Source organism: Nicotiana tabacum, chromosome 7 (genome assembly GCF_000715075.1).
Source record: "Nicotiana tabacum cultivar K326 chromosome 7, ASM71507v2, whole genome shotgun sequence".
Lineage (NCBI taxonomy): Eukaryota > Viridiplantae > Streptophyta > Magnoliopsida > Solanales > Solanaceae > Nicotiana > Nicotiana tabacum.
This window is the reverse complement of record NC_134086.1, coordinates 128389352-128404390: the sequence shown is the minus strand read 5'-3', so window position 1 is coordinate 128404390 and position 15039 is coordinate 128389352. Positions and strand designations below refer to the sequence as shown.

The following is a 15039-nucleotide window of genomic DNA, read 5'->3' as shown; positions in this document are numbered from 1 at the left end:
TATGCTAATAATATATTTTCTCTATATTTTATATATTTAACTCTTTATATAACTAGTTATGCTGGAACTCTAGTATATTATGTTGAAATATTTTCCGCATTTTAAATAGTATTTTCGTTCAAATTTATCTTTACATGAAAAGTGGCTAAATTTTGATTACTTTTGAAATTATGGCTATTTTTTAATTACCACTTGTAAATCTGGCTATTTTTGAATTTCACCCCAAAAACTAGGGTGACAGCCTCACAACTAAGCAGTGAGCTCCTGGCCCAACATATCCAGGCCCAAGCCCAACACAAACCACTGTCAGGTAATTCTCTCATTACAGAACGAAGCGTTGTCGTTTTAACAAAGCACTAGTATAAAATCTCGTAATACATTTTTTGTCGTAGGAAAAAGGTTCGATTCTGAAAAAGCAAATGAAAGCGCGGGAAAACCAACGACGGCCACCGCTGCGGCGTCCGCGAAAGGCGGAGATTGGAGACGCCGGAGAAAATCAGGAGCAGGACGACGATCTCGAGTTAGAGAAAGTTCGGTTGATAAGCTTAGCTCTTGAATTCGGTTTTGATGAAGACTCCGCAAACATGTGCTTGAATCGCCTCATTGAACTCTACGGTAACTCCCGCACCCCTCAAATTTTTCCCATTCCTTGCCCCAAACTGAACCCTAAGACAAATACAAATATCACATCATAAATTAGCATTATAAAAGTTAAAAACAAAAAAAAACAAGTTATTTGAATGACAAACTCTATATAAGTGGAAACAGTCTCGTGCAGAAACTCAAGTAGAATAGACCAAATGTGGTCCGGCTCTTCCCTGACCCTGTGCATAGGGAAGCGGAAGCTTAGTACATTGGCATTATAAAAGTTAAAAGGAAAAATGGACATAAGTTATTTAAAACATAAGCTCTGCCTAAGTTTGTTTCCCAAAACATAGCTGGTCACAAGTCCAATTATAGGAGGAGCGTTGTAGTAAATTGACGACTAGTGAAAAAAATAGTCTAGTTATGAAAAGATTCATACAGGTGACTTCAACTAGTTCAGAATTCAGGACGTACTTGATTGATATTCTTTTATATTTTTAGAACTAGACAAGTTACATGGTTCTAATATAAGAGTAGTTGGCTGAATAATTAAAGTACTCATTTATTTACTTGTGAAGGTGATGATGGGCGAGCTTTCATCAGCGTGGAGCATTGTGGAGATGATTTTCTTGCGGCGCTGGCAGAATCAATGCAAGACACTGAGGATTGGGATGATTTGCAAGCCATTGAATCAGAGGCTTGTGGAGCTCTAGCTGATATGTGGGCTAAGGATGTTCGTGACGACTGTAAAGTTGAACGTGATGAGGATTCTACGACCTATGTCCATGTTATTGAGGATTCACCCCAACAACACAGGCATGCAAAAGCAGTGGTGTTGGATTCTTCAAGTGACAGTGAAGAGATAGGTATGAGATGTGCAAGCAAAGGGGATGTTGCTTCTACCTCTAAGATTTGTCTTGACAGAAGCCACCAGGGAGGACGTTGTACCTCAGTGTCAATGGTAGTATTTATTTAGCCTGAATAATGCTTTCTATCAACTGTTTTATTGTTCATTTCTTAAAGTATCAGCATTTCTAGGTGATGTTATCTTATTTCTTTTCGGCTGCAAATCATGTCTTAGTTCAATACTTCAACCTCGCTTCAATTGTTCCTTTTTTTTTGCTTTTGGTTTTAGTTTCATTGTTTCCTTTTTCTTTTCTGAATTTACTTCATACTTAATATATGCTGCAGCATTGCATTAGAACAACATGCGTTGAATCATCTAGTAAATTCTTTCAAATAGCTGAGACCTAAATGAATGGCTATATAATGTACTGTTAGCTGACGTGTGATCACCCTTGTTCTAGTTAAACCTTTCTTCCTTCAATTCATCGAGTACTGACTGAAATCCTCCTATCCCTGCTCTGCCCTTGTCGAAAGGATTATACGAGTGTGGTTACTGAAGGTTCATTTTCATCAGTCTCTGCTGAAATGGAGTCCTCCTTGGCATCAAATCATGGGGATAGAACCCTTAGTTATGAGGAGTTGCAAAGGTTGGATCCTATCGAACTGGCAAATGTGGTAGTATTTGGAAACAGGTCCTTTCGACCTCTACAACATCAAGCTTGTCAAGCATGTCTTCAAAAGCGTGATTGCTTTGTTCTTATGCCAACTGGAGGTGGTAAAAGTCTTTGCTACCAGGTAGGTTTCTTTACCATTCAGCTGGTCCTTTCCCTAAGTATTGTCTAGAGCGATGCATGATCACAAGAACTTCTTTATTATATTGAACTGGCAGTTAATTAAATCTGGTTTTTGAAATGTTGGAGCACAAGTTCCAATGCATAAAAAGTTGCAGACTTGTCTGCCAAAAGATGAAAATCTTGCGTCACTGCTTCTCCTGTTGTTTATGTGCTCACATTTTGTTGTATGGTCTATGTTATCTTATCCTCAGTTTCCTTATGAGAAGTCAGCTACTATTCACACACTACACTGGAGAAAGTTATATGACTATGTTCATCTCAGACACATAAATCATATTTAAGGTCAATGTGCAATATCTTTTCACAAGGGTTGTCCAGAGAGCACATAAAAATTAACATCTTGCTTGAAGTATGCAATCCTTTTAGTTTGGGGACTTGGCATGATTTCCTATTCTGTCACTCATCAACTTACCTTGGGATGTACTGCATAAGCCGTAAAGAATCCCATGTTGGGAAAAGCTAGAAAAAACGTTGTATTAAAAGAAATGGTGACAGTTTCCTATTGGAGTGACTGTTCACCATTGTTGCATATGAAGATCTTAAAGTTTTCTTTTGATAAATCATACTAATGTTTGCTGTTGAAAATATCTACGAAGTGTGGGTTTGCGAAAAGGTTAACCCAGTCGTCTAGACACCCAGGTATCCTTTCTTTACACCCAAAGTACATGAACACAAAGCATTTTCATACTATTCATATTCCTCTCGCTTCTATGGAACAATATCCTATTTTTACATTTCACAACTTACCAACAAACCATATGTTGTGGAAGGATTTTTACCATTGTATGCTGCTATTATATGGCTTCACTCTCTTTATAAAAAGAATACATATTAGCCCTTTCTGTCATCAATAAAATTTTGATCATCAACGCTAGAAAATTCATTCAAAGTAAAAAGTAAACAGAGAAAGCTCTGTTACTACATTCTTTAGACTACATTTTATGCAGTTAATAATGTATTTCAAATGCTTAAAATTCTCCCAACATTGTCAATATTTAATTCAAGATCGGCCTTAAGGAAATTATAGCCGCCCATAAAATCATACTAATTTGTCAAGACTCTGACTAATGTTTGCACTAATTTTATTTTCCTTTCCTGCTATGCAGCTTCCAGCGATCGTACAACCTGGTGTTATGATTGTTGTATCCCCCCTACTTTCCCTAATTCAAGATCAGATAATCACGCTTAACCTCAAGTTTGGGATACCAGCAACATTTTTGAATTCTCAACAGACTCTCTCACAAGCTGCAGCTGTACTACAAGAATTAAGGCATGGTTTTACTTGTCTTTCTTCATAACCACCCCTTTGGTCCGGTTGCCTTTAAGGAGAACATATTTTTGAGAATGACTAATAATAAACTTCTTGAGCCTGCCACAGTGGCAGAAAATACGCATGCATGGTCATGCAAGCCCCCAGCACGCATGTGTTGGCAGGAAAACTTACCACATTTTCAATATGTCTCATCTTGTATCCTGCAGCACAGACAAAAAGAATTTGCTTGCTTTTCATAATTATTTGCAAGAATGAGAAGCTTGGTAGATTGTTCTTGAAATTAAAGGAAATGAGGAGGCCGACATTTTTACCTGCACTGATCTTTTGTCCCAATCTCTTCTCACTTGTTTCCCTTTGGCTATGAAATAAATCTCGAATGCCTTAAAATTGTGCTTGTTTTCAGTTTGGACTGACTCTAATGACATAATTTCATATCAAATGCCAAGTTATGACTATTCCATCAATCCATCCTTTATTAAATGATTTTACTATCAGAACTCTCTACAAGTATTCTTTAGAAAGTAATTTGCTTTTGTAGAAAGTTGTACTTGTGATCCTGTGGCAAAATTGCTTCTAACATTATATTCTGGATTTGCATCTTCTTTTCTTACTTCTAGGAAAGATGCACCATCATGCAAGCTACTCTATGTAACTCCTGAGAGGATAGCTGGAAATTTGTCATTTCAAGAAACCTTAAATTGTATGCATAGAAAGGTGAGCATTTTGTAAGCATATAATACCATATGCAGTTATTTTTTCTTGTTCAGGTCCAGAATATTGCTAGATGGTCTTAGTAAATAGAAGTTTTACTGCACTAATTTCAGGGACAATTGGCTGGTTTTGTTATTGATGAGGCTCACTGTGTGAGGTATGTCCTTATTCTCATATCATCTTATCTGCTCAAGAAGTCACTGAAGCTGGAGGAAAAGAAGTCAAAGAACAATAGCACAGACTGATGTGCCAGATGACCATAAGGGACAAGGAAATCCATCAAACAACTAGATCCTCCTATATCGTTGGTGACCTATATCAACCTTATGTTTTTTGAAACATAGTTTTAGGCTTTCTTTATCTGATTGGTAACAAGAATCAAGAAAATGATTGGAAATTTTATGGTCCCAGTTTCGAATGATTTTAAGAAATAGAGAAACAATAGGTGTGTTCTCAATGTGTATTTGATCTGTTCTTTTACCTGTTTCTCAGCCAATGGGGACATGATTTTCGGCCGGATTATAGACTACTAGGATGTCTTAAGCAAAATTTTCCAGATGTTCCGGTGATGGCATTAACTGCCACAGCAACCCACGCAGTCCGTGAAGTAAGACAGCTACTTAAATTTGCTCTTTTGTGCGGTCTGTCTAGTTTCTTGGTTTTCACAGTTTTTGCACTTTGCAGGATATCTTGAGAGCCTTAAGAATTCCTCATGCCCTTGTCCTTGAGACCAGCTTTGACAGATCTAATTTAAAGTATGAAGTCACTGGAAAGAGCAAAGAGCCACTCAAGCAGCTTGGGAATCTATTATTGGACCGGTTCAAGAATCTATCTGGAATTGTGTACTGCCTATCCAAAAGTGAGTGCATGGATGTCTCAAAATTTTTGAATGAGAAATGCAAAATCAAAACAGCATACTATCATGCTGGCTTGGCATCTCGTCAGAGGGTTGCAGTTCAGAAGAGGTGGCGCTCTGGGGAGGTTGATGTCGTATGTGCTACTATTGCTTTTGGAATGGGAATTGACAAACCTGATGTTGTGAGTTCTTGTAGACTATGCTGTTTCTCTGCTTCTTTCCATCATATTAGATCATCAATGACTGATGATGTTGCAAATATGACTCTTAATCAAATGCCATTGATAAATGATCTGGATACAACTATAAAAACGTTAAATTGAGTGAAAGGCTGAGGCCATAGAGGTGCATTGAAAGATTGTTAAACCTATTATTAGTACATTTTTCTGGAGATGATTAACCATTTTAATATCTTCTCTGGAGGCGCTTGATGTGATAGTGGGAGCGAAAGTTCTTTTTATTTAGAAATTCTACTGTATGCACCATTTGACATTTCAGGAATAAGGTAGTGGACTGATATCTTTCTACATTTTCAGCGGTTCGTTGTTCACAATACAATGTCCAAATCTATTGAAAGTTATTATCAGGAAGCTGGAAGGGCAGGAAGAGACAGCCTTCATGCTACGTGTGTCATATTATACCAAAAGAAGGATTTCAGTCGAGTTGTCTGCATGCTAAGAAGTGGGCATGGGTATAAAAAAGAAAGCTTGAAGAGGGCGATGGAACAAGCTCGAAAAATGCAGAGATACTGTGAACTTAAGGTGCGTTGATTGATATTTTATAGAACTTCTATGCCTTGCATCCTCCTCATCATTCTAGCTTAATTTTGTGTTACTGGACAGTCTATTGAATCATCTCTATGTTATTTTCTTAAACATCACATTATCCTTAAACTTGCAGACTGAATGCCGTAGAAAATTGTTACTTGAACACTTTGGAGAGCCCTTTGACCAAAATTCCTGCAAGAATGGTTCTAATCCATGTGACAACTGTCTCAAGTCTTCCTCGTGAAGGTTCTACATTTTAATCCCAAGGGAACAAGGGAACGCCCACAATACAAATCTCAAGCTTCTATTGCTCAACCACCAAACAAATCCGTCCTAAACTAAACAGGTACCGCTTGCATGGAGGTAGTGATTAATAAATTTTGAGCAGCTACGGTTACATGGTTCAGTTTGATAAACTAGGGTAGCTATTAATATGGTCATCTCATACTGTTGGTATGCATGCAACAAGGTGCTCATCTTCAAGAGGCAAAAGATGCATCTTGGAGTCGTAAGTGCAAGTCCTGCACTTGTGGCTCAAGGAGGTTAGAGCTCTTTCTTTATTGTAATCTTATTTTTGGCCCTACCCTAAGTCAAATGCTCGGCTTCAAGAAAGCATAAACGAAGCGCATGTGGTTGTACAGCGATGAGAGATACTGGCTCTCTTTATTGAAATGGTTGTTCTTAGTGGTACCAGCGAAGTCTCCAAATACAATAGGTGGGTTCATTCTCACTTCTCCTCTCCCCCTTATCCCTCTATATATAATAGATAGAAGAAAAAAAACATCTGCATATTTGGACTGTTCCTCATGTTATGCTTTGAAGTCTGATTATTTGGGTAAAATCGTATCGTAGTGGTCATAAGTAGCAACCCTTTTCTATCATTAGACTATAGCACACTGGCTTGTTATCAAATTGCATTCAGATTGTTTTTCCTTGTTTATTTCTGGTTGTGGTTCTAGCTCCAGTAAGTCGGTCATGACTTGGATCTATGCAAGAATGTATTTTTTAACGGGGATTTGCAGTCGTACACTATTTTTATGATACCTTTTAACCTATACCTTGTTTTTAAAAATTATTGATTTCCTAACCAACTAACAAAAAATCCGTAATAATATGACAATTATACCCCTTCCAAAACATATAAGAGTCTGTTTCTCCGTATTCCCAGATTCAAATTCCAGATCTCCTCCGTATCTCCTCCATCAGTCCGTCTCTCCTTAGAACGCGTCTCGCATTCAAATTCAAATTCAAATACATTGTAAGTATTCAAATTCATCTCCAGAATTCAAAATAGTTTTTGAATTATATGTTTTTTAATTGATTGATTGAAGTTATTTGACAAACTTCACTGATATGCTGAATTTGCAATTCTAAATCTATTTGACGATGAATTCTAACATTCTAAGCTTAAGTTATTTAGTTAACGAGCTGGCAAATAACACAACGAAGAAAAAATTATATTAAATTTTATATGATTGTTTTGTTGCTGAAGTTTTTTTGTCAATAATTAAAAGCTGAAGTTTTCCTCGTACACTGGGTAAAAAACCATAAAACATAAGATAAAATTTCATATTGCACCAAAAAAACTTCGGCCTAGATGCTTAATTTTTTTAGTTATTACTTAAAAACTTAAGCAGGAGGGCTGAAGTTTTCCTCCTACACTGGCTAAATTAAAAAATCATATTGCACCAAAAAAACTTTGGCCTAGGTGCTGAAGTTTTTTAGTTATTACTTAAAAACTTAAGCAGGAGGGCTGAAGTTTTCCTCCTACACTGGCTAAATTTAAAAATCATATTGCACCAAAAAAAACTTCGGCCTAGGTGCTGAATTTTTTAGTTATTACTTAAAAACTTAAGTAGGAGGACTAAAGTTTTCCTCCTACACTGGCTAAATTAAAAAATCATATTGCACCAAAAAAATTTCGGCCTAGGTGCTGAAGTTTTCCCCCTGCATTGATGAATTACCATCATAAAAAAACTTCAGCTAATATGCTGAAGTTATTAAGCTTATCTCTAAAAACTTTAGCACTTATAAGCTGAAGTTTTCTTTGCAGGATTCATTAATTATGTCATACATCTTTTTCCAAAAAAAACTTCAGCAGAAGATGCCTAAGTGATTTAGTTTATTTGTAAAAACTTCAGCACAAACAACTTAAAAAATTCTTCTGTTCACTTTCCTAATACTTGCCACTAAACATGAATCTGCTGAGTTCGATTTGCATTGTTATAACTTTCAATAGGAGTTGGACTCCTGATTTCAAATACTTGGATCATGATACAAAACTTGTTCTACTTAATAAGGACATATCATTCAATACTTTCCTGAAGAAAATTAGTGAAGTTGCAAATATTGATTAACCAGATATGCATTAAAAATATGGTTTGATATCAAACTAAATACAAGCAAAGGAATGCTTGTAACTTCAGATGAAGAACTTAGTACGTGTATACATTTGCTTACAACTGATTCAGCCTACAAGAATTGCCATTTCGTCATCGAAAAAATACAACCTTCAGAATCAGCAGGATTTAACCAATCTCTTGCATATGCGATAGATTCAGAACCTTTTGCTGACTATCAACATGAAGTACGAGTGCCAATAATGGAAGTAGACAACGGGCAACAACCTTCTAACATTACAACTACTTCAGAATACATAGTGCTGCAACAATTACCCCCTACTCTAATAAATTCATACTAGTTTGTCGATGACCAAGAAGAAGAAGGACATCTAATAATGTAAATTGACAACCAACACACAATTCAACAAAGCTTTTTTTCACTTTCTGCAATGATAAACAACAATGAAGATGAAGTAAACATGGAGCTTATACCGATAACATCACATAGAATTGAAGAAATTGCTGAAAGTTCTTGTGCTTCTCAGAAATCAAGAAAAAGAGTGAGGAGAAAGGTGAAAGAATCTCCACCATGTAAAATACTTAGGCACGATGCATTGCCTGAGGAAGTAAGAGTTGGATCAATCTTTGAGAACAAACAAAACATGACTAAATTTTTCTGCAGCTTGGAGATAAATCAAAAAGTTGAATTCACTGCTGTTAGATTATGTTCCAAGAGATACGAGCTGAAATGCATCGTGGACAAATGTGGTTGGAATGTACGTGCTACCAGAATAAAAAATTCCACACTGTTCAGGGTGATAAAATATCATAACATCCATGAATGCTCGGTTGATGCAAGAAAATCAGATCAGAAGCATGCTACATCAAATTTTATAAGTGAACAAATTATAGAACATGTTCGAGACAAAAAGATAGAGGTTACACCAGCCTTTGTAGAAAATGAAATGAAAAAGAAATTTGGAATTGACATTGGTTATCACAAGGCATAACGTGCTATTCAAAAAGCTGTTGCTTGCATAAGGGGAACACCTGAAGAGAACTACCAGATTCTTCCTTCATACCTATACATGATGGTGGCCAAAAACCCAGGAACATACACAAGCATAAAAAGAGATGCGCAGAATAGGTAAGCAAAACAATACTAACCATCAGCCTGAAGTTTCAAATGTTACTATTTGAAAAACTTCACACCTTGTGATTTGTTTTTTTTGTGTTTTAATGTACAGATTTGCTTGTTTTTCGTTCCTGCGGCATCAGTAGCTGGTTGGACTTACTGTAGACCCGTTATTGCAGTAGATGCAACTTTTTTGAAGTCAAAATATTGTGGTGCTCTATTTGTTGCTGTATCAAAGGATGCAAACAATCAAATCTTTCCTCTATGTTTTGGTGTAGCAGATTCAGAAAACAATGAGGCATACATTTGGTTCTTCGGGGAAATGAGAAAAACAATTCAAGTCTGTCTTGAACTGGTTTTCTTGTCAGATAGAAACCAATCGATCGCAAATGGTATTAGAAAAGTTTTTCCTGAAGCTCACCATGGTATCTGCCTCTATCACTTTGAGAAAAATTTAAAGCAAAGACATGCAAAGGCCACGGTAATAAATCTTTTTCAAAGTGCTGCAAGGTCATACAAATGTGAAGATTTTAATCAGTTAATGTCCCAACTTAAAAGTATTAACAAGAAAACATACAATTACATAATGGAAGAGCCTCCCGAGAGATGGGCTCGATTGTGGTTCCCACGGCGACGTTATGATATGCTAACAACAAACATGGTAGAATCAATGAATTCTGTTTTACTAAAAGGGAGAGAAATGCCTATTTTAAGAATGTTAGATTTCATCCAAGAAAAGCTGGGAGAGTGGTTTTATGAACGGAGAAAAAAAGCAAATGAAACTTTTCAAAGAGTATCAATATGGGCAGAAGAAGAGATGACTAAGAAGATGGACTTGGCTTGCAAAATGTTTGTGAGTATATTTATTAACTTCAGCTTTTTATATCTGTTGCAGTGATTTACTGCTTACATTTAAAAAATTTCATACTTTTTCTTTTTGAAGTAAAAATACACTAATATAATTTGTCTTAATTTTTTATTCCTTGTTAGGTGTTCAACCTTGACTCAATGTTGTTTAGAATAAATAGTGAAGGAATTGAATTCATTGTAGACTTAAAGAAGAGAACTTGTGACTGCCTGGAATTCCAACTTGATGAATTGCCCTGTCCACATGCAATTGCTGCTATTAATAAGAGATATTTGCAGAAATCTGATTACTGCTCAAATTGGTATTCAAGGGAAACATGGTTGAAAACATATGAAGGACATGTGAATACCGTGGGAGATCAAAAATCATGGGAAATACCACAAAATGTACAATCTGAGATCACAAAACCTCCCGATGTAGAGATTTTACAAGGAAGAAGACAAAAGAAGAGGCATATACCTGCGACTGAATCATCAGTACCATTCAAGTCTACCAAATGCAGTCGATGTAAACAAGTTGGGCATAACAGAACAACTTGCTTGTCTTCTCCAGCACCTCATCCATATTCCAAAAAACACACTGAATAATACTCCAAGCTTCAATAATCCTTGGTCTGAATTTAGACTTTCTTTATTGTATGACATAATTCAAATGTGATTTTTTTCATAGGAATAAAAAAAAAGCTATTGGACAATTTTATATACTGCTAAAGTACAAATCACTCATTTTTGTTGCGTAGGCTTACAGGTTTTGTTGCATTTTAAAAAAGTACATAATGACTTCTGCGAGAAAAAACTTTAGGTTACAGTATGTGAAATACATATCCTTAAACAAACACACACACGCGCATACAAACACTCACACACACACACATATACGTACAACACAAAAAAAGAAACACATGTACAAACAAAAATTGTAGCATCTCTAAGCAACTAAGAAGTATAAAGCAAATACAAACAAATAACAAGGATAATGCAATAGAAAGCTAAGAACAAAGAGGGTGACAATTACATTGATATAAAAAGAGGTCAGAACAACACACATTTACAAACAAAACTTCAGCTCTCCGGGCTGAAGTTATACAAAATTAACCTAAAAAACTTCAGCTCTATGGGTTGAAGTAAACAAAAAACATAGCATTGAAAACATAAAAAAGGATTACAAACACTAACAATCATCACCATCATCATCGTCATCATCATAGTACTCCTCAATTTCTCTAAATATCTCATCATCATCACTATCGGAGATAACTGTAGGGTAGTCGGGCAAAAGACCACTGAATCCAAGAAGATCAATCTTTAACTTGTTGAATTGATCACGCAGCTGACTTTGTTCGACGATTACTCTGTCCATAAGAGAAAGAAGAGTATTCAGGTTGTTTTGCAGCTTGGAATAGTCGTTCTAGCTGGGAAAGTGAAAACTATCAAACTGCTGCACAACCTTGTCGAACGAGGTTGAATAACTTCCACAACTACGTTTCATGTTAAGCTTGTTCTGGAATGATTGATTGGCAAAAAACTGTGGTCTGATTCTCTCCCAATCAGCCTTTATTTGATCCCACAAAAGCATAAGCTTAGACATCGGTTTGTTATTGTACCACTCACACTTCAAACTCTCCCACTTCTGCATAATTTCATCCATATTAGGCTTCCCACTTCCGCTTGCACCAGACATTTTTTCTTTAACAAAAGCTGAAAGACTAAGGATGAATACAAATTTAAAGAAATATGATAGAACTTTATGAATGACTATGAAATTTTCAAGTGAAGAGATTGTTAATATAGACAAAGAGTTCACCTAATCAATTTAATATCTATAAATGTAAAAGTAACTTTTCAGCTGTTTTTACTGTTTTACGTTCAGAGAAATTGAATGAAACAAGATAAGTAGGTGGTAAAAACAAGTATGTTGTTAATGCAAAAAGAAATGTAACTTCAGCCCTAGTAAAACCCACAGTTTTTCTATAGTAAAAAAATAACTTCAGCCTGAAAAATAACTTTTCAGATCATTTACTATATGGTCAAACAAATTTAAATGAAAGATGAAGTAGTTGACAAAAGACAAAAAGTAGATAGTAAATGCAAAAAAGATAAGTATCAACTTAAAAAAATACCAAAACATGCTAAATTTTTTGTCCTAAAGCTATTTCGAAAAACTTCGGCCAATGTGCTGAAGTTGTTTAGTATATTTCCAAAAACTTCAGCACCTGTTAAGCTAAAGTTTTTCTATTGGATTCAATAGTTTTTGTCTTAAGCTTTTTTCGAAAAACTTCGACCCAATGTGTTGAAGTTTTTTAGTCTATTTCCAAAAACTTCAGCACTTGATCAGCCTAAATTTTTTGTTGGATTCAATTGTTTTTGTCTTAAGCTTTTTCAAGAAACTTCGGCCCTATGGGCTGAAGTTTTTTAGTATATTTCCAAAAACTTCGGCGCTTGGTCAGCTGAAGTTTTTTGTTGGATTCAATAGTTTTTCTCCTAAAGCTTTTTTCGAAAAACTTCGACAGTTACAAAAAAAACTCGACAGGTATAAAACAAAAACTTCAGCTCTAGAGCTGAAGTTCACCAGTAACAAACACAAAAACTTCATCTCCTAAAGCTGGACTTCACCAGTTACAAACACAAAAAACTTTAGCTCCTAAAGATGGAATTCACCAGTTACAAACACAAAAACTTAATTCTGGTTCTCCATACAAGCACGAAACATTCAGCAAAAAAACAAAACACAAATTCATAATAAAAAATAATGCCAAAACATGAAAGAAACTTCAGCTCCTATCTAAGGTATCATTATCATCTGTTTAACTCTGACATTTTTTAAAAATTTGAACGTCTAATCACAGAAGAATTTATAGAATTTTCATTAACAACATAAACACTCGTTCAAAAAACCTAAAAATACAAACGTAAAAGTAATACTAATGAACTTATCAAACTAAACCCTATCATAAATATATGACTATCAAACCCAAAACCAGAAATTAAGCCGTAAAATAAAACCCAGAAAGTTAATGCAATGTACCTGTGATTAAATCGTAATGTGGGAACAACGACGACTAGCAGTTGAAAATTCGAAATAACGACGAAAACCCTTTGATTTCAGAGAAGAGCAAATCAAAAAAACGTGAATAACTGGAGAGAGAGACAGAGATAGTAGAGGACTAGCGTATACTTGGAGAGAAAGTAGTCTTTTAATAAAGAAGGGCAAAATAGTCTTTTCAAATGGCTTTTAACAAAAAAACGGATACGGGTACAAACAGAAAGACAAAGCGGCTACATGTTAAAAAGGGGCGCCCCGTGCAATTTTTACTTTTTTAATACGGCAATGGGCCAAATATACCCTAATATTATGAGAAAAAATTTAAATATATTCTTCGTTATACTTTGGGTCCAAATATACCCTTGTCGTAATACTATTGGTTCAAATATATCCTTCTTCTGTTAAGTTTGTCCAAAGTGGACATCCAATCATACGTGGCACTGATATTTGATAAGGTGGATGCCACATTGCATGCCACCTCAGCGCCCTTAATCCATAAATAAAAGACTAAAATTTGAAATAAATTTTTTTTCATGGTAGCGGTAATAGTTGTAGAGGGGAAGAAAATTTTAGTGGTGGAAAAATAAAATAGAAGGGAAGGGTAAAATAGGTTAGGAGTGCTGAGGTGACAAGTCATGTGGCATCCATCTCATCAAATGTTAGTGTCACGTAGTATTGGATGTCCACTTTGGACAAACTTAACGGAAAAAGGTATATTTGAACCAATAGTATACCGACAGTTAGGGGTGTACAAAAAAACCCGATAAACCGCACCAATCCGATAATTCGAGTCAAACCGAGAAAAAAAATCCGAATTTTAGATATATTTAATATATAAATATACTTATTGTGATGTAATTTATAAATATTTCTTAAAAGATTTCATAATTTTATTTTTTGAGGTGTTATTTCAAGGTTGGACTTAGAACTTTTGAATGTTCCAATAAGTTTTATAGCCATTAACATTAGTAAATTAAATAGTGCTAACAAAAGCCCAAACCAAAATCAAATCAATACTAATGCTAACAAAAGAAATTTAATTCAATACTAGGAACGAAAATGTATTGAATATCTATTTTTTGTTTTGCAATAATTTAGATAAAATGCATAACCTATTTATTTTTTCTTTAGCGTTTAGTCATGTATTTATTACTCCCTTATTAGTCTACTTATTTTAGCATGACTTAGTACTCTTAGATTATGTTTATTTTTATTATGGCCTTTTAATTAGCAATATTTATATTACATAATTTTATTGTTGAATATTTTAGGATAATGCCATGACATATCTCATATTTTGTATTATTTTCTTGGAAAATACTTTATATAGTTGTATCTTACTAGGACTAAAGAAATATTTTGAGCATAATTTATATGTTTTGTTCTACGAAGATTTTGCCGGAAAACCCCCCGAAAAATCCCGAATAACCCGAGAAACTCGAGAAAAACCGAGAGTGAAAAATTCGAGTTTTATTGGTTTGGTTTGGTCTTTAGATTTAATAATCCGATACAATTGGTTTGGTTTGGTAATTATAATATTCGAACCAACCCGACCTATGTACACCCTTACCGACAGTGGTATATATATGGACTCAAAGTATAACGACAAATACATTTAAACCTTTTCTGATAGTAATTTGGCCCTTTTCCGCTTTTAATAAGAAGAGTTTCTAGTTTTCATTTCATGAAGTGGCCGAGTATATGATGTAACCCAACTAGTTACGTTACCATATATTATTGCGAGATATGGGGCGTTCATC

The 15039-nt window shown here is 35.1% G+C and overlaps 2 protein-coding genes across 3 annotated transcripts; both read left to right on the top strand.

Moving 5' to 3' along the window:
* The first annotated feature begins 396 nt into the window (after positions 1 to 396).
* LOC107793571 (ATP-dependent DNA helicase Q-like 1) lies at positions 397 to 6578 on the top strand. Of its 2 annotated transcripts, none has more exons than XM_016615947.2 (10): positions 397 to 615; positions 1164 to 1546; positions 1966 to 2226; positions 3392 to 3555; positions 4176 to 4272; positions 4383 to 4426; positions 4762 to 4876; positions 4954 to 5307; positions 5662 to 5886; positions 6026 to 6578. In XM_016615947.2, the coding sequence occupies exons 1-10, from the start codon at positions 420 to 422 to the stop codon at positions 6134 to 6136; spliced, it is 1950 nt and encodes a 649-aa protein (XP_016471433.1). In that variant the 5' UTR covers positions 397 to 419; the 3' UTR covers positions 6137 to 6578. The 2 variants fall into 2 exon arrangements, with proteins under 2 accessions (XP_016471433.1, XP_075073719.1); XM_075217618.1 differs by having other exon boundaries at positions 3392 to 3560; positions 4181 to 4272.
* Positions 6579 to 8683: 2105 nt separating this feature from the next.
* On the top strand, positions 8684 to 10824 carry LOC142162288 (uncharacterized). The gene is made up of 3 exons (XM_075218622.1): positions 8684 to 9010; positions 9482 to 10222; positions 10360 to 10824. The coding sequence occupies exons 1-3, from the start codon at positions 8684 to 8686 to the stop codon at positions 10822 to 10824; spliced, it is 1533 nt and encodes a 510-aa protein (XP_075074723.1).
* Positions 10825 to 15039: the final 4215 nt, after the last annotated feature.